The sequence below is a fragment of the Sitophilus oryzae genome, unplaced genomic scaffold (genome assembly GCF_002938485.1).
Source record: "Sitophilus oryzae breed Bouriz unplaced genomic scaffold, Soryzae_2.0 scaffold_1502_pilon_pilon, whole genome shotgun sequence".
In the NCBI taxonomy this organism is placed as follows: Eukaryota; Metazoa; Arthropoda; class Insecta; order Coleoptera; family Curculionidae; genus Sitophilus; species Sitophilus oryzae.
Window position 1 is genome coordinate 750,246 of NW_022146173.1, and position 27,158 is coordinate 777,403.

Below are 27,158 nucleotides of genomic sequence, written 5' to 3' on the forward strand. Positions count from 1 at the left end.
ATACTTTAGAATTAGGTCCTTGGATAGAGGCCTTGCTATGCCTGTGCCTCTGTCTGTTTCTCTAGTGGACATTCTGCTTTTCCCTGATCCAGAGTGAATGTTACGATGTTTTACTCTTGTTTATATATTTTTTATGTTTATTTTTGTTAAAGAAACCCATCAAAGAGATAATGGTGGCGTTACACAGGGACTGAGCAGTCGCAGAGATGAACAGGGCCAAAGAATGGCCAGACAAGCGGTGAACAAGCAAAGATCTCGTGACGTAGGGGAGGATGGACAAATGAACGGGGACGAGCCCGAAAGGAAGAAAATTAAGACTGAAATTAAGGAGGAAAACACCGTTACAGTTGGTAAGTATTATAAAATGATTTTAGAGCGGGCGAATCACAATATCTCTAGACGTCACCATGCCCTAGACACTCAATGGTTATTTTATAGAACTAAAAATTTAGTTTCTTCCGCATCGCCAGACCGCGCAAAATACATTAAAGTACAGGTACATGGTCTGGTTTTGGTCTAGTTGACAAAATGTTGGAGATCCGCCAAAGTTATTTTTAAATCATTATTTAAAATAATTATTAATTCAGATATTCCTGATTTATCGGAAAGTTCGGTGTTTTGTGTTTTTATTAGTTTGTGCGTTCTGATATTTACAGTTGATCATCGTTTTCGTGTTAGATACTAAACTTTTTTTATTTAAGTCATTTTGACATTTTGGAAATGGTAAATTTATGAACCAAATAAGAAAATAGTTAATCATAAATAAGTAAGAACATAGATGGTAATATACAGGGTGTCCCAGAAATAAGTGCAAGTAGTATTTTAAGGGGTGGTAGATCTCGATAAAAGAAATATATTTTCTCTTTATCGTTTTTAAATAAGTTTGGTTTGGTTTGGTTTGGTTTGGAAAATTTCAAAAAAATATTTTTGCTAAAAAATTTTGAGAAACACTGGATCTTTTCTGGATTTTCTTTCTTGTAAATTTAATCTAATACGTATGTTGCCATATTATCAAGAAATTATGTTTTTAACTAAAAACTAAAAAAATTCCAAAATTTTTAAAAAATTTCGAATTTTCAATTTTTTTTTGCAAAAAAGTAACAGTTAATTAGTAGTCTATAATATTTTTCCTATATATTATAATTTATTTGTTAAATCAAAAAAATCTCTCGCTCTATTGTTGGTGTTTAAAATATATGTATTCATAATTTTAAATTTGTTTTGACTGTGTTACACTTCTAATGATCTAATAAAACATAAAAGGGTAGTAAAAGATCTATATTTATTATTTTATATTTTATAAGGAATGATTTTGCGCTTGAATAACGTTACCGTTTTAGTTAACGTTAATAAGTAACGGCACGCTAAAATTATGTTATGCTAAAACTCTCCATTGGTTTCTTCCGGACCACCAGGTGGCTCTAAGTGACGAACCTATTTGTTTTATATCAATGTCCAATCTATCTCTAGTACATGACATTAGTCTATGGACATCATTTACTAAAAATTGACATGAAACTTCAGAAATCAGAAATTAACACTAACTATAGAAAGATTAAAACAGGATAGAATGTTTCCAGATACACAAATCTATTTCCAAAAAAATATTTTTCAAATTTTAAACTACACCATTCATTTTTAATCAATATAAAAATAAATTACAACCTTCTTATGGCCAACTGGCAATATGCGCCAATTATTACCGATTGGCCTTCCCCAGCCGTCTTTGACGCCTTTTTTTCGATTGTATGGTATTTCTATACACTGTCGACAACAGAGTCTGGGGTCGATATTTACATGTCTAGTAGCGAAATGCTTTGGCGATCTTTTAAGTCAGAGAAATAACAACTCATCTCTAATGTTTGTTATTTGGCTTTAGATGTAGAAACATCCGAGTCGTGCGATTGGCCTTTAGAATGGTTCTGCGATCAGCTCAGCCAGGACTTGTTTAGTTCAAGTTGGGAGACGAGACATGGCGCTGCCACAGCTTTAAGAGAAGTACTGAGCGTGCACGGTAGAGGAGCTGGGAAGGCCACATATTTACCAGCTAGTCAGGTAAGTTATATCACAGATTATACAGATTATAAACTTTGTTTTTCTTTATTGTTTTCGTAGTTCCAATTTTCGGAATCGGGCACTAGTTAGGTTACTAGTTTGCGCACATAGCACGCCCACTTATGGCCTCTAAAATTGTGCACAGCGCCTGACCGGCACAGTTATTAGAGAGATATCGGAAAACCGAATAGCGTCATGCAGTATTTACGCGTACCTTATCATGGTTACGATATGCGCGAGTCAATTTTTAACGCAACATCCGCTAATAACGTTACCGCCTGACGTAATTTGCGGATCAATTACGCCAAGCGCTATTTCTAAATAACGTTTAAAAATTGCTTAAATGGGCATGTGCGGGTATTTGACAAACGGGGCCGGCCGGCGAGATCTTTTATTTTAGGTTATATTTGAATTGTTTTGAATTATTACTCTAGTTTTATTAGGTTATTTGATATTTAAGTAGCTGGGATTAGTTTTAATTAAATAAATATGGCCCAAAATATGGATTCCACCTCTTCCAATATTAAAGAACCTATAAAGAGGCTTAGGTTTACAGCAGATGACGACTTAGCCCTTCTAAGAGAATTTGTTGTTTGTTGCCCTAAACCCACTGGCAGACGTTGAACAATAAAACACTGGAAATAAGTACTTTAGCCCTTTAGTTTTAAAATACCTAGTAAACAAAACAATTTCAAAGTTTTAAATTCAAAGTTAGGTTAAGTTTAAATAGCGGACGCGACGCGAACAGAATTCTTTCCGATCCGATAACTATAAATGAAGAGAGTTAATACCACCTCATGTAAAGGAAATAACATCTGGCCTTATTAACGTCCATGCAAACCATGTATTAGGGACAAGATTTTTATCTGTATACTTATAGGATACCTAATCTGTGGTTATATCTTCCAAGTTCGGCGATAGCGCAACTATAAAGTGAAAACGATTAAATCTGGTAAATTCTCTACAACCATCGTTCAACGTTACGTAATATACATACGGTAATCGCAAAACAATTTCCGATGCACGTGATCAACTTTGAGTGACAAGCGATGGCGACAACGCTGGCAGATTGTGATAGATTTATGAGATGAATCTTAATTTAAAATTTACAAAAAATATATTGATTATATCATTTTTTAAAAAATTTTACGTTTTACTTTTAATTTAATAGCTAATATTTTAGTAATTAATTGATAAGCATATTTTACTTATTACATATTGGCAAAAACTAGTCCGTTATGAAAATTATTCTAAGCTTTATTATGGGTTATTTATTTATTTATTCGTATACATCTTACAACGCCATAGATGGTAATAACAAGTAAGAGTGTGCGATTAATGCATAAACTAATAATCACAGAATTTAATAAAAACTAACGTAGAAATAACTTTGAAAGTGGTATAATGTGTTTATCAGTCAAACTTACTTCTCTGACTGCAGTCAAGGGTAATAAAGGACCTTTATTGTCACGTTCTCGTTCAAAATAGTTTATTAGGGAAGCTACAAGCTCTGCTTCGATTGTTTATTAAATGCTTCGGCATATTTTCAACATACAATTTCAAGAAATGCAATACAAAAATTCGAAAATTTAGTTCTTAAAAAACTGTTTGTGCTTAAAAGTACAATTTTTAAAAATAGACTATGAAAATAGGCAAAAAAACGAGAATTACAAAAATTCAACAAACCGATATTATCCAAAATAATGATTGATATTAGGATAATTGTTAAATAATAAACAACAACGTTGCTGAACACGGCGCAATGTGACCAACATAGCGATAATAAAATTCGGTTTAAACTAATTTTTGCAGCTTTAATATAAATAAAATATCTGTTACAATCATTTGCTCTATAAAGTAAAATGGACAGCTGCTCAGTATCTTAAATTATACAACAAATTTAAACATTTTTGCCAAAATTTCATTTAGTCAGGTTTATAGACTTTAGTGCCAATGTCGATATGATTGATGACGTACATCTGAAAATATTTTGTGATTACCGTATAATGTTTTTTTATCTACCTACGTGGATAAGTAAATGCGATTCATTTTTGTTGAAAACATATCTTACGCTGGCCGTCTCTGTCTTTTCATTACTACTTTTATAAATGGTTCATTTTTGTCTTCTGTTCTCAGATGGAACTCTACCACCAAATGTGGCTGGAAGACATGTCAATACGGCTCCTTTGCGTCCTAGCTCTAGACCGCTTCGGCGACTTTGTTTCCGATGCGGTCGTTGCTCCTGTAAGGGAGACTTGCGCTCAAGCCCTTTGCGCAGTCATCAAACTGATGGACACCAGGTCCTGCAACTGCGTGCTGAACATCCTACTGCAGCTACTCAGTCATCAGGATTGGGAGGCAAGACATGGAGGGTTATTGGGGCTGAAGTATTTGCTGGCAGTTAGAGTGGATATGATCGACGAGTTACTTCCTAAGGCTTTTCCATATATTTTGCAAGGTAAGATGGGTTTTGTATGTTGATTTTGGTTGAGGAATTCTGAGGTAGATGCTGTCACAAGTCACAATACACCTAAATATAACAATAAATTATTTTTATGTACCCAATGATTAAAGAATACAAGGACCAATAACACCAGAAACCAAATTGTTACCAGTTGACACCAAACAGTGCCGTGCCAGAGGGTTAATACGAAAAATGCAGAATTAAATAAAAAATGTATTTTTAATTGTTTTATAAATAGTATTTCTAAATTATTATTCGACGGTTTTGATTTTATTTTTTAAATATCCGTCTTTTATAATAAAATTGATTCTACTAATGGTGTCGACTAAATTGGGGAGTTTACAAAATTTAATTTAGTACCTTCTGTTACGAATTATTAGACTTATTTAGTTATGAATAATCTTTATTTATTTATATTTTTGCTGCTTTTTTAGGTGGTGTTATGCCAATTATCAAGAAAAAAGTATAAAAAGGTTCACAAAAGGTACAAAACTAGTATCAAATGCAATAATTGCAATAATGCAGAATTTTAATTATCAAATGCAATAAAAAAAATTATAAGAAGTTCTGATGTCACTTCTTTTGTTTGGCACCACAAAAATGCATCCTATAATTTTACACCACAGATTTTCCTTCAGCCCGTATATGCGCGTTATGCCTTCTTGTATTTTTAGTCGTTGACTTTTTCAGTGATATGACAGCTGATTCTGAGAGTTATTAACTTCAGCGAAATACGTAATATTTGGGACTTTTTTACGTTTTACAGGTCTCTCCGACACTGTAGACGATGTCAGCTCCGTAGCAGCCTCGTCATTAATTCCTGTTGCCCCAAAACTAACAGAATTAGTACTGGGTTCAGTACCTCAGGTAGGTGACTTTTCTGGTTTGTTAATTTTGACATATTATGTCGACTTAAAATATAATATAATGGTAAAGCACGACATCAACTTTTGACGTTTCTTACGCCAAAACTAACTGTCACAGTGACACGTGTCGTACGTCGTTAAGTTGGCCTTGTCCAATCTATCGACATACCAAATTTCATTTAAATTGAACGATTTTTTGATTTGATTCATTGATGATGGGGTTTCGTAGTGCACGAAACGTCGTCAAAATATCATGAAAAGATGAGACTCTTTGACCCTATCTACATTCCAAGTTTCAGTCCCCTAGCTCGCATAGGGCCCGAGTTACGACGCTTCGTCGTAACTTTCGATCGTTATCACTTTTACTGACGCTAGCTCATGTGTCACGGCCTTGAATTTTTACTCCCAACGCGCGTAAAGAAGTTTCACTTCAAAAAGTCTTTGTCACCTTTTGTATTAGTATAATTGCATATTGTTTTACATCTAGGTAATCACCAAACTATGGGACTTACTATCCGAACAAGACGAACTAGCTGCTGCCTGTAACAGTTTCATGGGCCTGCTGGCCGCCATTCTCAATTTACCTCAAGCTCAATCTCTCTTACCGTCCCAACCGCTCAATGACGTAGTACCTAGACTCTGGCCCTTCCTTTCTCACAGTACTTCATCTGTGCGCAAGGCGACTTTGCAGACGCTATGCACATTGACAGAGCGTCCTGCTGACGGGTCCATTATATTCTGGGAAGCCCAGCTGTTGCAAGACGCGATGCGACATATTTTTCAGAGGGTTTTGGTCGAGCCAATAGCAGAGGTAAGTGTTGAAGTCATTACCTTCTAATTAAAATTAATTATAGTAACTTATAAATTACAGTTCATATCAAATAAACTTTTAGTCACGTTATTAAGCTTGGCCGGCACACCGTCGCCCACGTTTACATATCTTCTTTTAATCGAAATATTTTAGGAAACAAAATTAAATTAATTATAAATATATAAACAGTTAGTTATTATTTACATCAACAAAACTATTTAACAGCACTTAAGGGACATAAAGGGCCATAACTACCGCTTTCTCGTTCAAAATATTCTAATAAAGTTGCGATGATTTTTTACAGCTATTGAGCTATCTTGTACACTTTGCTCTAAAAGAGGTTCTAAAAACAACAATGTATCACAACAAATTTATTTAAACCAAAAACTCAAGTGTCAATGCAAAACTAAAGTGTCAAAACGAATGACAATGTCAGGAAAATGTGGCAATTTTTTTACAGTAGAGCTACCACCTAAATCCCCAGCGGGAAATTGAAATTCCAGTTAGTCATCCCAGCGCCGAATATGTCCATGGTTGGTAACAATGAATTTAAAAATCCCGCCCTCGATTACGTAACTAAAAGTTTAATTGGTATCAAATATACAGGGTGGTCGAAATTGGTCTGTTTTAACAGAGAAAACCTATTTCCTGACTAGATAGAGCAAAACCGACATAGATCTCATGGGTTCGATTTCTGAGACACGTTTAATGGCGTAAATCGCCTGTTGATATTTTCACTGCCAACTGAGATACGGGGTCGTTTTTAATTTTTTACCATTTGGAAAATTGCCCATAACTTTTGTATTTCGCGGAATAATAAAATTCTGTAAAAACGGCACTTTTTTAAGCACAATCCAGTGGCGTAGTCAGTTTTTTCTATACTTGCTTTTTTTTCAGAAATAATAAAAAATATAATTTTTTAAATGGAAATCATAGTTGGCTATGAACTTAAAAAAATGCTGGCGTTTAACCCTTTTTAACGATATAAAGTTATGTGTATTTAATTCTAAAAATGAGAGAAATATTACGTTTTTTATCTTTGTGTCGAAGCGGGCCTTGATTTTGTGTTGATCTAATGAATCTAATTATTTTTTATCACAAATTAATATCGTATATTATTATTTATCTGCATAATTAAAGTCTTTTGAAAAGGTAAATCAACATTCTATATTAGTATATTACCATTTACAATTAAAAGGCTAGGGTTACAACTGCACTATTAAATGGAGAATTTAGAGAGAATTGGATTGGAACAAAGAGCCCCATATCTAGGCCTGCTAGGTTCTGTAATTTAACTCCTTTCAACTTTTTTATGGGGGAAATTAAAAGACCTTATCTATCAGGGAAGAACCATTGGGACGAGAGAAGAATTGCAGAAGGCAACTAGGAAAGTTTTTGGACTTATTACTCTAGTTACTAGTTTACTTTATTAGGCTAGTTACTCTAGCCTAATAAATCGTTGTAACTATGTGCGGAAAAGATGTTTATTGTGTATTCAACAAGGAGGTGCTCAGTTTGAACATCTTTGATGATTTTCTTTAGAAAACCATATTTGCCACACAAAAAAATACGTTTTTTTAGTCTTGTTCTTTGTTTATTGTATTGAGTTCAATTGTAATTACGAATACTAATATAGTATGTTAATTTACCTTTCCAAAAGTCTTTAATTATGCAGATAATATTGAATATTAAATTGACATAAAAAATAATTAGGCACATACGAGGGCACATAGGTCAACACAAAATCAAGGCCCACTTCGATATAAAGATAAAAAACCTAATATTTCTCTCATTCTAAGAAATAGATATCCCTAACTTTATATCGTTGAAAAGGGTTAAACGCCAGCATTTTTTTAAGATCATAGCCAACTATGATTTCCATTTAAAAAATTATATTTTTCATTATTTGTGACAAAAAGAGCATGCATAGAAAAAAACTGACTACGCCACTGGATTGTGCTTAAAAAAGTGCCTCAAGTATGTTTTTACAGAATTTTATTATTCCGCAAAATAAAAAAGTTATGAGCAATTTTCAAAATGGTAAAAAATTAAAAAATACCCCGTATCTCAGTTGGCAGTGAAAATATCAACAGGCGGTTTACGCCATTAAACGTGTCTCAGAAATCGAGCCCATGACATCTATATCCGTTTTGCTCTATCTGGTCAGGAAATAAGTTTTCTCTGTTAAAACAGACCAATTTCGACCACCGAGCATGCACATTGACCACCGAGCATGCATATTTGATAACCTGTTTATTATGTTATTTATGTGGAAATTATTGTAACTTTGGATTAATGAAAGATGATTTAATTTAGTACCACTTTAGAGTTTTTATTTCTAGGTTAGAGACGTAGCAGAGAAAGTTTGGAGTAACCTAGTAAAAAACTCCGGCTTAGTCGAGCTGCTACATGCGGCTTGTCCATTCATAACCGTTTGGTTGTTTTTAACCATGCAACCCATAAAGGTACTATTTGACAATAACCTGTTTATTCAAGCAAAAACTCAAAGAAAGACTGGAAATGTCCTGAATAATTTTGACCATACAATCGGCCATTCCAAATATTTTATAGGAGGTATGTATGACATAATCAAGTACCATTCAAATGTGTTAACTTTGGTTTAAACCATATGGGTATATGATATTATTTAGACAGCTTATAGAATTTATTTTAAGGTGGTGAAACAACTCCCATTGCAACAAGAGAAGCTAACAGCGTCCAAGTCCGATGTATGGCCACGCGGATGCTGGGATTACTATCCTGTTACATAGTGAAACCTGCTCCAGGGCTGATTTATACTCAGGGCATAGAGAAACCAATAGACTGTTACGAAAAAGTACTGCTCGTTCATTTGAATTCGAAATCTGCACTACAGAGACTAGTTACAGGTAATTATAACATTAAATTTGATTGTTATGACTATAGTCTGTTACATATAAATGAATAATCCCTTAGACTAGATTAGATTTTTCGAAGTGTACCTCTAGGACCTTTTCACATCTATTGTGGTTCTGGTCTGATCCTTAGGTTATATTTTCCAGCCTGTTCTTCCAATCTTTTTCAAAAAGTCTAGCACCTTGGAGACTAATCCTCCATATATGTCTTTATCAATGACCTGTCCTTGTCCAGTACCAAGGATCGTACATTTGCCAGGCTATCGCACCGGCATAAAGTGTGCCCTGTCGTTTCTTCTGCAGATTGACAGAACCTGAACATGGCTTCTTCCGTCAATCCTGATATGCCTATTCAGCTTACAATGCCCTGTTAGTAGAGCTACTACAGCTTTGGCAGTTTTTCTGTCGTTGCTTAGTAGGTCTGCTGTGAATTTTGGCGAATGCTTTATTATGAACTAGAGACTTGTTGGGCATTCACCGTTTTGTGGCCATTCTCATGACTGCTTTTACAACGCCGCAGAAGAGTTTTCGGCCTTTCGGTTTTTAATTGTATTAATGACTTTCATGACCTTATTTGGACAATTCATCTGCTTTTTCGTTACCCTTGTGACCCTGATACCGTACGTAACGTTACTATGCTCGCCCAATGTGTTTAGAGCACACACATAATCCCACACTAGTCTAGAATTGACCCCCGTGGAGCTTAGTGCCTTTAGCGCTGCTTGGCTGTCTGTGAAGATGGTCACTGAAAGATGTGTTCTTTGTTGCCTTATTATTTCTTCACACAGTAGTGGATTTCAGTTATTTCTGCTTGGAAAATTGAAACTTGTAACATCCTTATACAGGGTGGTCCGAACTGTATTCCACAAACTTCGACGTATATGTACAGATAAAAATAGGTAAAAAGTTTGTATAAATTATGTCCTAAAATGCTTAGTTTCGGAGATACAGGGTGTAGAAGTTTTATTTTTATTTCGATTTTAGCAAATAATTTCTGAAGTAAAGTCAATATTTGGATGAAAATTGGTATCTGGTAGTTGTTTGACATGATACATTTGATTTTGATGTGAATATGACTCCTACATGTAGAGGGCGTCACCTACATATGTTTTTAACTGGTTTGAAGAGTAATAACTTTTCGTGCGTACCTGTATAAAACTACTGAGTAAAAAAAATACATTTACGACATTTTTTTACGTAAAAGTCTCTTGGTAAAATCGCTACGAGTAAAGCTTGATTTTCATGCATCCGTTGTCCGACGATACGATGATACGATATTAATTTTATTGGTTGAATTTAAAGACTTTGATTGGTTAGAAACGGTTAACCAATCGAAGTCTTTATATATAACCAATGAAATTAATATCGTATCCACGTATCGTCGGACAACTGATGCATGAAAATCAAGCTTAATATTCTCAGATATTTTGGAACTGAAATTATCAATACAGTTCATCATTGACATAAATTAAACATGTTGACTAAATAGTTATTAGACTGAAATCATAAATTTGAAATGTTTTTGTGGCAAAAGTACAACAGAAACTGTTTTATCATCATTTTTCGAAGAAAAAATTTATGATTAATTTAAAAATATGAGAAGTTCCCAAATTTATAATTTCAGTCAAATAACTATCTACTCAACATGTTTATTTTTTGGCAATAATGACATATATTGACTATTTCTATTCTAAATATCTTGAGAACGCTTGCTCGTAACAATTTTCATTAAGATACATTTTTACGTAAAAATCACGGAAATGTATATTTCTTCACAAAGTACTTTTATACAGGTACGGTCGAAAAGTTATTACTCTTCAAAACAGTTAAAACCTTTGAATAAGAAGACTAAGGAAGGAGCATAATGCTATCCATGTATTCATGCATGGTGGGCGGAAAAAGCACTCTAGGGTGGGGATCCTTGACAGTTCTGTTTGACGATTCATTTGACACATTTGAATTTGATTTGAAATTTTGTGGATTTGTCAGTCTTTACGGAGCTTATTTTATGTTATTTAATATTTATTCTACTACTGATAGTTGTATAAAGGTAGTAAATCTAGATGGAAATTGTGGCAGAACTTAAATTAACAGTGACACTATCGCGATTTATCGAAAAAGACTCTAAAATAGTTGGTTGTGTAGCGTGCGGTAGATCTCGGCAAAAATTGAGTGAAATAATGGAACAACTTTCGCTAGTAAGTGACTATATAATATACATACGTGTAGTAAACAGATCATTTATGAAATTCACTTAAATTAACTAAATTATATATTTTTCTTGCATTTTAGCTTTTTATTTACTACTTGTCAAAGCTCAGATGTCAAAGAATTTTGATACGTTAATTTGACTTACCTGCTTCAGTAGCGTATCGGATGTTTGTGTTAATAAATACTTATTATAACTTATCTATTTTTACTAGAATTATATATTTTTATAACAATTTTAATAACTACCAACATTTATTCACAACGTAAAATAAAACAACAAATTATTGAGTTTACCCCACGTCTACCCTACATCATAGTTTTACATTTTTTAAATAAAACTAGAACGGCACTGATAAACCGGAATTTAAGTCGGCCATATTTGAGGCCCATCGCCGTGTACCTAAGATTTTTGATATGCTCCTTCCTTAGTCTTCTTATTCAAAGGTTAAAACACATGTAGGTGGCGCCCACTACAAATAGGAGTCATATTGATATCAAAATCAAATTTTTCACTTCAAAAATCACCACATTTTCACCAATGACACCAATTTTCATCGAAATATTGACGTCACTCCAGAAATTATTTGGAAAAAATGGGAATAAAAATGAAACTTCTACACCCTGTATCTTCGAAACTAAGCATTTTAGGACACACATTTATACAAATTTTTTACTTATTTTTATCTGCAGAATATGCTGCCGAATTTTCCGGAATACAGTTCGGACCACCCTGTATAGGCTTAATGGGAAAGATATCCTTTGTTTCGGCCCTACTATTCCAGCTTCTACGCCGTCCGACGTTCTTAAGCTGTATACCAGGTTGCCCCAGCTTAAATGGGTACACTATTTATCCAGTCTTCCCTTTCTGCCATAGTTAATCATCCCTTAAAAAGTTTTACTTTACTTAGTAAACACCTCGTATATTTGGTTTCTTCCAGGTCTCGTTATATCCGAATGGGCCAAACTCAACACAGAAATCCAAGACTGCCCGCCCAACTTAAAACAGCGCTTACACCAATGCCAAGACGAGATCATCTACTTCGACGAAATAGCGCACAGCTTTACTAAACTAGCTCAAGAAACGCGTGATTTCCTCGCCACTCTACGCCATTACAAAGTCCCCATCCAAATCAACATCGATCAACCCCTAACCTTACCTCTCATCGAGCATCTGACCAACTCAGACACCGAGAACATTCTAGTCAGTTTCAAAATGAAGCCCAAGATATTGGAAAGTCTGCAAGAAAGAAGACGGTCGATTCAGAACTCGGTCGTGCAAACTACTAACGAGCAGAAATCGCTGACGATAAGCACGAAAGCCGCGTTATCTGGTGCCATAGCTATGTTTAGAGCTTTACCCGAAAAACTTAACCCTGTGATAAAACCTTTGATGGACTCTGTCAAGTACGAGCCTGAAGAATTACTTCAACAAGTCAGCGCGCATCACCTGGCCATTTTATTGGACCAATGTCGTGAGAGGGATCAATGCCCTAACGAAAAAGTACTCACGAATCTTTGTACCTTCCTTAGATGCGACCCTGAATACACTCCGAAAATATATACCGCTCAGGAACAAAGTGAGGTGCAAGAGTCCTGGAAAAGAGACAACTACAACGGGATAGTGACCTTGATCAATGAACAGAGAAACGCCGAGTGTGCCATGTTTAGGAGGTCAAACAGTACTGGAAGGGGACCTAGAAGACCTCCCATCAATGAGGTGCCGATGGAAGAACTTCTAAAAGACGACGAGCCTCAGAAACTGAACAGAATCCAACGTAGAGGAGCTAGTTTAGCACTGACAGCTATAACTTCTTACTTTGGATCGGAACTTCCGGTTAAATTGCCGAAACTCTGGGAATTGATAGTAGGTCAGTTGGTTCAAACAGTTGATCCACAAACCTTTAATCCTGCTAGAGATAAAGACAAGGAAGCGCAGCAGCTGGTGTGGGATTTGCAGGTGTTGGAAGTGACAACTCCGAGTTTGCACGCCTCTTTGCTGTTGCCGTTGATGGATTTGACGTTGGAGAGGTTGTGTGTGCTGTTGTCTCATCCGTACCGGGCTGTTCGACATTTGGCTGCAAGATGTTTGGCGGTGTTTGCGAAGCTTAGTTCTGTTAGAGTTATGGAGTTAGTAGTTAGTAAGGTTAGTATTTTTTATGTAACTAATAATCATAATATAGATCATTCCAAATAAATTTTTAGTCACGTGATTAAGCAGGTCAAGCTTAATCACGTGACTAAAAATTAGCCTTACCGACTTTTACATATTTTCCTTTAAATAAAACATTTTTCGACAAAAAAATTAATTAATTATAAATATACAAACAGTTATTATTTACATCAACAAAACTCTCCTCCTTAACAGCAATGAGGGACATAAAGGCTCATTATTAACGCTTTCCCGTTTAAAATATTCTAATTAAGTTGCGATGAGTTTTTTGCAACGGTTGTTAAGCTGCTTCGGCATCTTGTACACTTCGGCGGCACTACAAACGAAACAATTTTTTTACTTTTACATAGAGGCTTTTAAGAAACCTATTTACAACTTCGGTGTAAAATTAACAGGGGAGCCAATATTTGGACAGTTCAAAATTTGCATGGGATTTCCTTTGTTTCCAACGCCGATGCACCACCCGGTATACTAGCCTTATAGGAGCATTATTTTTATGCTAATATTATACGTTGCCTTCAAGCAGTGGCGACTCGTGACCCGTGGGACTTGGTAGGTGACAAATTTTTAGTCGCGTCTATTTCCCCCCCCCCCTAAATTTACATAATACCGTAACCCCAGTTCGTAAATATATGTTATCTCTGGGTTAAGAATATAGTTTAAGAATATTTAGAACAAAACTAAAGCAAAAATAACAGCATTCAACGTAATGACATAATGTACAAGTATATGTTTTTTTATCTCCTAATTTTTACATACATCATAGATTTTATTTTATTTTTACTTATTTAGGCAAACTTAAAAATTGGTAAGTATATAGACAATTAAATTTACAAAGAAAAACAGATTCCCTTATCATATACATATATATTTCGAGACTCATATCTATTATTAACACCTGCATTTTATTCATTAATTTATGTTGGTAAAAACATTGCGGTAAAAGTTTGTTAAATTCTTTAAATTTCTGTGAATTAGCAATAGATAAATAAAAACAATTGAGACATATCTGCAAAGCTTATTTCTAAAAAATAAAATAAAATTCGCAAAGAAGTTTTGGTAATTATTGGGAAAACTGGAAATCGTTCGATTTTCACCAAAATTGGTATACACACTATTTTGAGGTCGTAGATTACGATTCTTTTTTCTTGGCGGTCTCTTACCGTTTTTCAGAAAAACGGAAACTTATTTCAACATTGAATTTTTCTTTATTTCGACCCTATAAAGTAATAATTTCACTATATTTTCATTATATTATAGTTTATCTAAAAGCCACACTTGATTGGGGATAGAAAAATGTCCAAAATTTTACTGAAAAACACTTTTCTTAACAAAATAACAATGAAAATTGAGACCAGATGGAAGTTCGACATTTGATATATCCTTGTTTCTCTCTCCTATGTAATGAGAGAGACAAATATATTCTAGACCTAATCTAGAATGAAAATTTACAACGTTTACAATGTTGCCATATCTTCTATTTTTTCGGGTGATTAGGGACTTTAAATAAATTACCTATTATGAGATCGACAATAATTAAATATACCTACTTATATCCACAAAGTTACGCGGAAGAGTTTTGATTGCATTGGTTTCAACTTCTTTGCGGAGGGTGTTAATCTTTTGTTGTTATATTATATCAAAAAAAGATTAACCCCCTCCGCAAAGAAGTTATATAAAGACTATTTATAACCACGAAGTTGCACGAAAGAGTTTTGATTGCATTGGTGGTTGCGGAGGTGGTTAATCTTTTTTTGATATAATATAACAACAAAAGATTAACACCCTCCGCATGGAAGTTGTAACCAATGCAATCAAAAACTCTTTCGTGCAACTTCGTGGTTAAAGATAGTCAGATCTCATTGGTAAAATAGCAATTATGGGAAGGAGCCGTTCTTCTGGCGACTGGCGACCGCCTTTCGTAATCCCAGAATGAGCGAAAAAAACACGCTAAATTTAGGTTTAGCATTGGCAACGTTGCTTTAAATGCCAGAAACACATAACCCAACATTTTCAGATTGTTTACAAATTTATTTTGGCAAATTTTCCCCTATTATGCATGGAATTGGTTAAAAAAGTAACAGAAAATAGCAACAACATTATTGTTTATTGAATACCTAACAAAATATGTGCTAGAAAACCATAAAAATATGAGAAATTAAGAAAAATTCGATGCTGAAATAGTTTTACGTTTTTCTGAAAAACGGTAAGAGACCGCCAAGAAAAAAGTTCAGATTCCTAATCTACGACCTCAAAATAGGGTGTACACCAATTTTGGTGAAAATCTGACGATTTCCAGTTTTCCCAATAATTGACTTCATCCCTTTTATTGAAATAGCACACTGAGACCTTTCTGTAATATCTGTTGTATCGTCTGCTTACACGGAATAAAATAAGGCGCTTTTTATTTCGGATTCTATTAGTTCTGTGTCGTATTCTGAAATACAACCGGTTATATAATTTTGAATAGTCTTGGACAAGCCCGAAAACTGTTTCCAATTTGCTGTATTTTTTTTTAATTTTCATATAAAAGTTTTAAATGCTATGTATAATGAATCATATGAAATATCGGGACGAAATATCCCCGTAACTTCTAAGCCTACCGAGCCCCCGCGACTTCATGCAAAGTGCAAAGGCGAACGAAGATTTCGCCTAAGCCCCGCTTTAATACAAAACAACTCAGACTTACGTCGCGTCGCTATCGCACGATGAGTTAGACAGAGACAGAACACGGAGTACAAAAAATTACGGCAGTAATTACGCATTTATACACGGAGTATAAAAATTTTTTGCTACAGCTTGTTTACTACCAGTAGTATTTGTGCGTTTTTTTTTTAATTATTTAGTATTAAATAGAAGGAAATGCGACCGAAAAGAAAGGTCAAAAGTTAGTAGAAATCCGCATAAATGGAAGTGCAATATTTCCAAAAAATCTCGTGACGAGGTAAAATTAAGTCTATTGTGGCTATGGTTGACGTACATAGCCATCTCTTTAGTAACGCAGCTCCGGTAGCTCTCGCAAGAAAAGCCGCATAATTCAAGTTTTTTTTAAGCTAAAACAATGCAATATTTTGAAAAAAGGACTACACTATAACCAGGAGATATCGGCAATGATAATGTTCTTGTCATTTGATCAAAATTCAGAATTTATTTTCTGTAAAAATAACACTAAAACTAAACCCAAAGCTGAACGTGCGCTAAAAACGGCGAGCGTTGTACTGACCATTTTTTTATTTATACTCGTTATTACTGCTAGCATAAACCGATAGACCTAAATTTTGAATATATTGTAACTACATGTATAACTAATTAAATGATAGTATTCATATCTGTCAGTTTTAAAATTTATAACAGAGATTTTTATCTAAAAGTTATAATATGCTCGGGCAATGTAAACAAATCGCCGTAATTACTGCCGTACGTCGTGCATCTACTTTAACAGGTGATGTAGAAATCGCCGAACAAAGGCGTTTGCAGTATACTCCAACGGTCAAAATTATTTTGTTTTCTAACGCAGTGCCGCAGTCAATGTACGGCAGGGGTAGTGAATATTTTAATATACAAGACCATAAAAAATGATAAATTAATATTGATTATTACAACACACTTGCGTGTATTAACAGTATTTTTATGTATTGGCAACATTAATAGTAAATAATGTAATGTAATAAACCGCTAAAATTGTGACAAAATTGTAGGGTAGGCGCCGCCTACCTTGCCTACCCTGACGAGGCGCCCCTGCATTCAAGATTTAGATATGTACTATAAACTTCGTGGATAAAGCAGGACAGTTAAAGAATAATCATATGCAAAAAGCGCAAACAAGAGAGTGCAAAGTGTCCTACAATAAAGAAAGAACCCAATACAATAAAATGTTTTAATTTTTACATTTTTTCTTGCAGATATTACCTAAATTAGGAGCCACAGACTGTGATACGGACCGCCAAGGTGCCGTCGAAGCCATAGCTTGCATAGTCGACACCTTGCAGTTCGACATCATCCCCTTCGTAGTGCTACTCGTCGTACCTTTGCTCGGGCGCATGTCCGATCAGAACTCCTCCGTCAGACTAACCGGCACCCACAGCTTTGCCACCCTGGTGCAACTAATGCCATTGGACGGAGGCGTTCCCGAACCTCCAGCTTTAAAAGACAGCGTGCTCAGCGCCAAGAGGGACAAAGAACGCGAATTCCTCCAGCAGTTGCTCTGTCCTTCTTCGATACCGAACTACGTCATACCGGTACCTATAGCGGCCGAGTTGAGGAGTTATCAGCAAGCTGGGGTGAACTGGTTGGCGTTTCTTAACAAGTACAAACTGCACGGGATATTGTGCGACGATATGGGGTTAGGGAAGACGTTGCAGAGTATCTGTATTTTGGCGGGGGATCATTACTACAGGGAGCAGAAGTATAGAGAGAGCAAGTCGGCGGATTGTTCTCCCCTGCCTTCGTTGGTGGTTTGTCCTCCTACTTTGACAGGTAAGACCACAAAACATCCCCATTTAGCACTATCTTGGTCTGTCGTGTTAAGAAATGAAATTGAAGTAAATAAAGCGCCTCTCGTGTTTGTTCGCGTACTAAAAATTACAATTATTGCCTAATGGTGTTTCTGCAAATATCACAGCATATCACATTTTTGTATATGGTTTATTTGACATTGTAACATGCTGTTCATAACGACAGTTTGACTCGAAATACCAAGTGTGTGGTACCAAATTATACGTAAAAAAATGTTAAAAAAATGCTTTTTCCAAATATGTTAATGGGCCACCCTTGTTCCATTTGAAAAAATTGAGATATGATTAAAAATATGATTTCGGCATATTTTTTACCGGCTAGGACAAGACACGAAAAACAATAGACAATGAAATCTATTTTTCCAAAGCTCCTTGATTAAAAAGTTTGAGTTGATTAGTGTTTTTAACATGGTCCAGGCACTATAGATTGGAATCTAAAATACGATTATTTTTTGAGCTAAAATGTCAAAAGTTGACGTATGATATGTCATTCTATTCAGAGTGTTATTTTCTATCAAATAAAGTAAAAATGAAAAAATAAAAAAGTTATAGAAATGAGCCACTTTTGAGGCGCACTCGGTATAAACAGGAAAGAGAATAACTACTTCCTGATAAATTTCGGAAATTTATCAACAGAAAAGTAAGGTTAGGTTAGAGTTTTCAAAACATCTTTTATCGTACACAAAGTTAAATTTATTTTAACTTTCTTGGTTGAAGGACAGTTTTAACATTTTACTGATAAAAAGAGGCGCGAAAACACTATAACCAATCAGAGCTCAGTCGGATGTATCAACGGATGACGGATGTATGAAAATTCACCTTTAATCTGTGTTACTATACAGGATGAGTCTTAAATAAGTGCAAATATTTTTAGGGGTAGTATATTTCGACCTCAGAAACACGATTATGAGTTTTTTTTCGCGAAACAATTTGAAAATTTGGAATTTTTTGAAAAATTTTTTAGTTAAAAAATATAATTTGACGATAATATGGCAACGTAGCTAGGAGATTAAATTTACAAGAAAGAAAATTCAGAAAAGATCCAGCGGTTCTCAAAATTTTAGCAAAAAATAATTTTTTTGAAAAATTTCAAAGTAAAATATCTCGTTTATTTTAGATTTATTTGAAAAACGGTAAAGAGAAAATATGTTTCTTTTATCGAGATTTCGCACTTATTTAAGACTCACCCTGTATAACATATTACTTAATTATATGAAGTTAATTTTTATCTTATTTTCCAGGACACTGGGTTTACGAGGTGGAGAAATTCGTCAGCCACAAACACCTCAGGCCGCTCCAGTACAACGGAAACCCCGTCGAGCGCGAAAAATTGCGCGGCAAATTCAAAAAATACAACCTCATTGTCGCTTCATACGACATCGTGCGCAAAGACAACAACTTCTTCTCCAACATCAAATGGAACTACGTCATCCTGGACGAAGGGCACATCATCAAGAACGGCAAAACAAGAACCAGCCTGGCCATCAAGCATTTGGTAGCGAACCACAGATTGATACTGAGCGGCACGCCCATACAGAATAACGTGTTGGAGCTGTGGAGCTTGTTTGATTTTCTGATGCCCGGGTTTTTGGGGACGGAGAAACAGTTCACTGCGAAATATTCTCGCCCTATATTGGCTAGCAGGGATCCAAAGTGTTCACCGAAGGATCAGGAGGCGGGGGTTTTGGCTATGGAAGCTTTGCATAGGTAATTTATTCAGAATCTCTTATGCTTTAGTGTAGATGTAGATTGTAGACGGTCTAAGATACTCGAAAAAATTTCTCAGGACTTAAGACATAGAAAAATCAAAGATTTTCTTTCATTTTTGTAAGAACAATCTTCGGCTTTTCACGGGGTTTTTAACAGGACACTGTCTTCTCAGTGAATACCTCAGTAGATTAAAGCTAAGAACCATCCGCGAATGCAAATTCTGTAGGGAAAATGGGGAAACACCGAACACCTCTTCACTGAGTGCGCCAAGACGACAATCATTCATGCCATAAACGTTGGTACGACTGATATCGAAGAACTAACCTCTGTAAAACCGTCTCAGATACTGGCTTTGTCAAATCCCCAAGACTGTATGATAAGTTCTAACTCAAAAAAGGGGGATCACAATGGATCTATAAGGTCGCGGTGATTAAGTTTCCTCCTCCCATACAATCTACATCTATGCTTTTATTGCTTCTAATTTTTATTTGTACTTTATTATGTTAAATTTCCAGACAAGTACTGCCATTTTTGCTCAGAAGAATGAAGGAGGACGTTTTGGCTGATCTACCTCCGAAAATCACTCAGGATTATTATTGCGAACTGAGTCCTTTACAGGAACAACTTTATGAAGACTTTTCTAAGTCACAAGCTCATCAGACATTACAGGTGAGTTTCAGATATACAAATATACCTCCTGAAGAAAATTACGCCATGGTAGTTCTAAAAAATACGTATAACGTTTTCCATTGGTCAATGCTACCTCCAGTTTTATGCTCTGGAAATAGTACAAATATTGACTAGTATTGAAAGATCCAGTGGTGGTGTTATTCTATTGTATTTTATACTTTTAACTTGATTTGTGCATATTATAATTAGTACATGCTTTCGAAGAAATATTACTATATTTAGCAAATCACTAAACAAAATGTAGATACACCCCTATAACTTTTTCAGAGAAAAAAATGAGATTTGGTATGTTAGTATACGACATAAATTAGGATTGATTGACGTATTCGATTGTTTTCGGTCACTTCCTGTTTCGCCGGAAATGACTACAACTTTTGATTTTTAAATGGCACCCTCAGTATTTTTTTACTTTATTCAATACAAAATCACACTCTGAATAGAATGGCATATCATATGTCAACTTTTTTGACATTTTCTCATATGGTTTATTTGAAATTGTAACATTCGGTTCATAAGGACAATTTGACTCGAAATACCAAGTGTGTGGTACCAAATTATTCGTAACAAAATTCTTTTTCCAAAGATGCTAATGAGCCACCCTCATTCCATTTGAAAAAAATTGAGATATGATTAAAAATACGATTTGGGTATCTTTTAACCGGCCGGGCCAGGATAAGATACAAAAAACGTTAGACCATCAAATCTATTTTTCCAAGGCTCCTTGACTAAAAATTTAGATTGAAATTTGAAATACGATTTTTTTAAAGCGAAAATGTCAAAAGTTGACATGATAATATGTCATTCTATTGAGGGTGTCTATCTCTCTATCAAATAAAGTCGAAAAATACTGATGGTCCCATTTAAAAATCAAAAGTTGTAGTAATTTCCGGTGAAACAGGAAGTGACCAAAAACAATTGAATGCGTCAATCATCCTAATTTATGTCATGTACTAACATACCAAGTCTGGTTTTTTTATCTGAAAAAATAAAAAAATTATAGAAGCGGCCTGCGTGCAATGGTAGTACTTTCGTATCACCGAGGCGCAACTATCGATAGTAAAAAGGGTTTTTTTCAGGAAAGCCAAATTATAATATAATAGCACGCAGACCGCTATCTCCCGTGCGGGACTTAATATCTAACCACTACTTTCCGACAAGTCGGAATTAGGTGCTCTGCGCTGTGTTTGTCATTTTGTGGAGTCGACCCAAGCTCACCTGATGATGGAGTAGGGCTCCGAAACCGGTAGTGAGAGCAGGTTGATCCACATTATGACAAACACAGTGCGGAAATGAATTTCTATATTAGCAGTTAAATGGCAAGAAATTTGTTTCCCATTTTATAACTATAAATATATTGATATACTATTACATTTTAAAAATTTGAATTCCAGGACTCTATATCTTCCGGAGCCACTGCGAGCTCCATGCAAGGCAACACCCACATATTCCAAGCCCTACGCTACCTCCAGAACGTATGCAACCATCCGAAACTCGTCTTAAACCCCACCCATCCCCAGTACCAACACATAATCGCCCAGTTGAAACAGCACAATTCTAAACTCGAAGACATCGCACATTCGGCCAAACTGCCGGCACTAAAACAATTGCTGAACGATTGCGATATCGGTACCAACTTAGACAACGGTATTTACAAGGAATCGGAGATCGTGATCAATCAGCACAGGGCTTTGGTGTTCTGTCAGTTGAAGGCGATGCTGGACATTATAGAGAACGATCTGTTCAAGAAGCACATGCCCAACGTGACGTATTTGAGGCTGGACGGGTCGGTGCCGCCTGTTATGAGACATTCGGTTGTTACACGGTAAGTTTTTGTTTGTCGTAGAACTATAGCCCAACTATAGTTCTTCTCACGTAACTTTTTAAGTCACAATCCACAATTTTATCCACAATCCCTAGATTATATATATATACTTACGTGGATGTATACAAGCCATATAATTAGCATTTAAAACGATGTCTCCAACATCACGACATGCTGTTTTCAAACCTTCTTTATTGCACTTATGAAACGTTCAATAGGTTTGTCTTTTCCGAGGACCTTACTTTGCGCATGCGCATTAAAAGCTTAGATTAAAAGTTGTACGTATTTCCAAAATAAACACAATTTTATACGGTTTAGAAAGTACCGTATGATCGAAAAAAAACGGCGTCCAGTTGGCTTGGAAATGACGATCAATGACATTTCCCATATAATTTTACATATAAAATGACAGCGATCTTCATTTCATAGCCATCGTTGACGCCGTTTTTATTCGATCATACGGTACAAATTATACATTGTTATGGAAACCCACTTTTCATTGTCATCATATTGTCATAATCTTGTCATAATCCAAATCACAAATTAATCCCCTTTAGAACTTCGTCTGTCATGTTAAGAAATGAAAGTAAATAATAAAGCGCCTCTCGTGTTTATTCGCACACTAAAAATTTCAATTAATGCCTGTATAAATTTTTAATATATTTTTTAAATTTACATGTTTTTAATTATAAAGTAATATATTACATTTAAATGGAATATATTACATAACAATTATGTTAATTATAGGATTACAAGCTTGTTTTCTAACATTTTTTAAATAAAACGAATTATAAAATTTCAATATATGTTGTATATTTGTCGTATAGGTATGAAAAAAGTAAAATATAAAATGGACAAACGCTTACTTACATTGCAATAAAACTTTAACTTTTAGTTTTGCAATATTTCTATTTCACAAATAAAAATATCCGACAACTCTAAAATCACTGAAACTTCCGCGGCTGACAACGTAAACTGAAAAATATAAAGGCACTTTTTGTTTTGGACCTGCATATCAACATTACGCGGTACCATTATGTTTTTGTTTTAGAAATAATATAAAATATCTAACTATAACTTGTAAATTTTAATATTTTAACAGGATTTTAACTATTTCTGACAATAACTAACCTTTTGTTATCAAGATGACATTTTAGACGGCAACTGACATATATGTCATAATATTTGAATTTTAAATATGTATGTAATATAATTTAAATTAATATAATGCAACTTTATATTAAGAAAACATTTATACATTTACAAAATACAACAATGTTTAATAATATAGTTTGAAAACAATGAATATTGAATTAAAATTAAAATTAAAATAAAAAAGATAAGCGCGACCTCTGTGTCAAAATTAGATGATTAAATTTTCGCAATTTTTACACCATTTGATGACCGGTGGCGCCTCTAGTGTTTGTTCGGGCGCGGGCGGTTGGTCTTTTACTCCCGCTCATGGCCATTAAAGAAAAAGTTCTAAATGGGGATGTTTTGTGATCCAAATTCATAATCCTATCTCCAGTGTGTAGCGACGCTTGTTTTTTGGGGTTTTATTTTAAAAATTATATTAATTACTCTTTTATCGACCGCTTTTTGATCGCCAAGAATGCAAGTGTGTTCAGTGAGAAATTAATTTTAAGTTTGTTCAATTATATTTCTATTTTTTTCGTTGGACTTTCTAAATACTCATGAAAATGACTAGAAAGTGTTTGGTGTCTGGAAGTTCTAATATAAAGGCCCCCGAATTATCTTTTCATAGGCAAGTAAAGTATTCAGTTGCTCTTTTATTTATATTAAACCACATGGCATACTTTCTGGTTAGATTTCCTGAATATTGATATTCGTTCAAAGTGGCTAAATGTATTTTTTATATAATTTAATTTTTTGTGATAGTAAACATTCAATTTATTGTTCAAATATATGTATTTTACAAATTAAATTTTTAAAACTAATATTCAAATTTGGCGCGTGGACGATATTATACCGCCGGATGAGGGTATTTTTTGTAGACACCAAAGGTAGACACTACGCCCGCGGGCGGTTGTTTATGTTAATTCTGATCACGTCATTAAGGTAACAAACTTTGCTTTTTCAGTTTCAATAATGACCCATCGATAGATGTTCTTCTTTTGACCACTCAAGTTGGAGGCCTAGGTCTCAACCTAACTGGTGCAGATACTGTCATTTTTGTGGAGCACGACTGGAACCCCATGAAGGATCTTCAGGCGATGGACAGAGCGCACAGGATTGAATCAGAAAGAAGTTGTGGAGATGTGTATCGACTCATAACGCGGTCTACCTTGGAAGAAAAAATAATAGGGGTAAGGAAATATACACCTTGTTATTTAGAACACTCTGTATATTTAAACAAATTTTCAGATTACAAAAGTTCAAAGGCACAAACGGCAGCGAACACGGTGATCAGCGAGAGTTTCAATACATGGAGACGATGGGCACGGAACAGCTCCTCGATCTGTTCTCGAACAAACCAGTAATTAGTAGGGGCGACAGCGGTTCTTGAGGCAAGGGCAACGGCATCAAAGCCATTCTGGAATCGCTGCCGGAACTGTGGGATCTGAGGCAGTACGACGACGAAACCTGATTTGACCAGTTCATGACCAAACTTCAATAAGGAGGTGAGTTTAGATATTTTTTAGTTTGTGATGAAATATTCCGTTGACATAGAACAACGTAATTCTTGAAATAAAATAAGTTAACTGCACATTATTACATTTATACAAAAAGTGCTGTTTCTCCAAAAAAAATCCTTTATGGGTATTTCGCCACTGCACTGCAAAGAAAATACTGCTTGTCAGGAAGTTATGTTTACAGTTATACAAATTTGCTGGTCGGTGAACTATCCCTGACACACGATTTTGCATTTTTCTTTTTATCAAAAAAGTAACCATTTTTTAGTAGTAGTTTTAAATAAAAATAAATGGAGATTATGCACAGAATTTTAAAATATTTTAATTTAATTTTAGTAGTTTTTGACACATATTTGACGTTATGGAGAATTTTAACACTTGATTTAACATGACAGCGTCAGAAGGAAAAGCGATGTTGCCAGTTCCACGGAATTTTCTTTTCTTATTTTTTATTTTTATTTTGAAAAAATATTTTTTTTAATAATAAAAATGCGTTGGTAATGTGTGAATGGGAAAACTAAAAAAACAAAAGAGTGAAACAAAAGCAACCAAAACACGCGTCCTGTTTAAACCAAAATATCAATCAAACAGACAAATAGGAAAAAAAAGGCAAACCAATCCGACCAAACCCTAACCAACCTATACAAAATCAACCAATACAAAACCAACCAAACCAAACCAACCAATACCAAACAAACTCAACCCTAGCCACACACAAACCAAAGAAATGAAAACACGCTTACAGCGTGTTTTCTTTGCTTTGGTGGCTTACAGCTTACAGCGTGTTTTCATTGCTGGGGCTATTATAACTATAGCAATTGTCTCGCCGCACAGTGCTTCGTCCCATGGACAAAAATCAAAAAATAAGTTAAAATTTACTAATATCTGAATATATAATTTTATACTTATAGCAATGTTCAACCATACTGTATATTATTTTTCATAAACAGCGTTTTTGTTAGCAAATATTTTCACTAAAAATAAATTTTGCGATCATTATCTCATCAGTGAAAAGAATAACATTCATAGTAGTTCTGTATATTATGAAGTTAAACGGGTATGTACTTAATTGAAAGCCACTATGGATATTGTTAAACAAGGTATGTACTTTAAATTTATTTCTAAACAAGTTCGTGATTGTTTAGTTCTTATTTATTTTTTAAGATGATTCTTAAATGGGTATAAAAATTTTACGTTTTCAAACTTCAAAAAGGCATTTAAAAAAAACATATCAAAACATATCGTATTTATTGAATATTTTTGTTCCCATATTCATACACTTTTAATTTTTGTATAGTTCACCTGCGTCTGCTTGCGACGAACTTTATTTTATAATACTTTTCAGATGGAGTAAAATTGATAAGCAATGCCGATCTGGCTATACTTGGCTTGATCATAAAGACAAGAACTCAAAATTATTTGTATTTCAAAAAATATGTTCTTATTAGATATTGATGAACCTTCCAGTCAAATGAGACACCACTGGTGCCTGAAAAAGTCCACTATGTTGGAGCGAAACGTCGCATAAAAAAAGTGTCCATCTTTCAATTTATTATATAATCTCATACCCAAGAAAAGGAAAAAATAATATATGGATATGCTGTATTAAAGAGGTAACTATTAACATCCGAACCCCTCATAGCGACAAAATGAACAGTAACAACGCGAAAAAGTAACATATTAAAAAATGATGTACAGAAATATCTTATATGTGAGGATACTTCATCTACCTGTAATTTGGATACTATAAATTTGGAAGATTCTGTCAGCAGTAATTCTTCTGAATCAGAGTAGTTACGATCTATGCATTTTGTTGTCCTAAAGTAAATTTATAGTATCTTAAGTTTTTTTTTTAATTAAATATAACATTAATGTTTCTTTTTCATTAAACAAAAACATTTTTATCTTATATTAGGCTTATATTGTAGGAATCATGTTCTAATGTTATTTCAATTCTTTTTTATCACAGGAATTTATTTAATACTTACACCGTTTTCATACTATAAATTATTATTTGCTTAGATGGAACACAGCTCCAATATTTTTATTATTTATAAGATTTTTTTTTCATAAACGTGGGACTAAGAACATCATCATTTAGTACAATGGGAGTACTCATCATTTGTGTCAAATAAACCTAGTTTGAATAAATTGCTTACAATAAAAGAGAAGTTTTGGATTTTTGTCCTCTACAGCCATATGTTCGAAGCACTGTGCGCCGGCGCGGCGCGGCGTGGCGGTAATTCAGCCAATTTGATGAACTAAAGTAATCTAATTTGTATTAAAAAAACATTTTA

At 34.5% G+C, this 27,158-nt stretch overlaps 1 protein-coding gene across 1 annotated transcript in view; it reads left to right on the forward strand.

The window, feature by feature from the left end:
* The window catches only part of LOC115878219 (TATA-binding protein-associated factor 172-like), a 38,028-nt gene extending 13,183 nt beyond the window's left edge, over nt 1-24,845 (forward strand). The window contains 14 exon segments of the mRNA XM_030894636.1: nt 188-350; nt 1,880-2,055; nt 4,192-4,513; nt 5,286-5,386; nt 5,873-6,196; nt 8,539-8,770; nt 8,872-9,084; nt 12,240-13,444; nt 17,374-17,947; nt 19,227-19,692; nt 20,211-20,364; nt 21,777-22,207; nt 24,309-24,637; nt 24,640-24,845. Coding sequence (XP_030750496.1) covers nt 188-350; nt 1,880-2,055; nt 4,192-4,513; nt 5,286-5,386; nt 5,873-6,196; nt 8,539-8,770; nt 8,872-9,084; nt 12,240-13,444; nt 17,374-17,947; nt 19,227-19,692; nt 20,211-20,364; nt 21,777-22,207; nt 24,309-24,637; nt 24,640-24,845 — 4,896 coding nt within the window.
* The last annotated feature ends 2,313 nt before the right edge of the window (nt 24,846-27,158 follow it).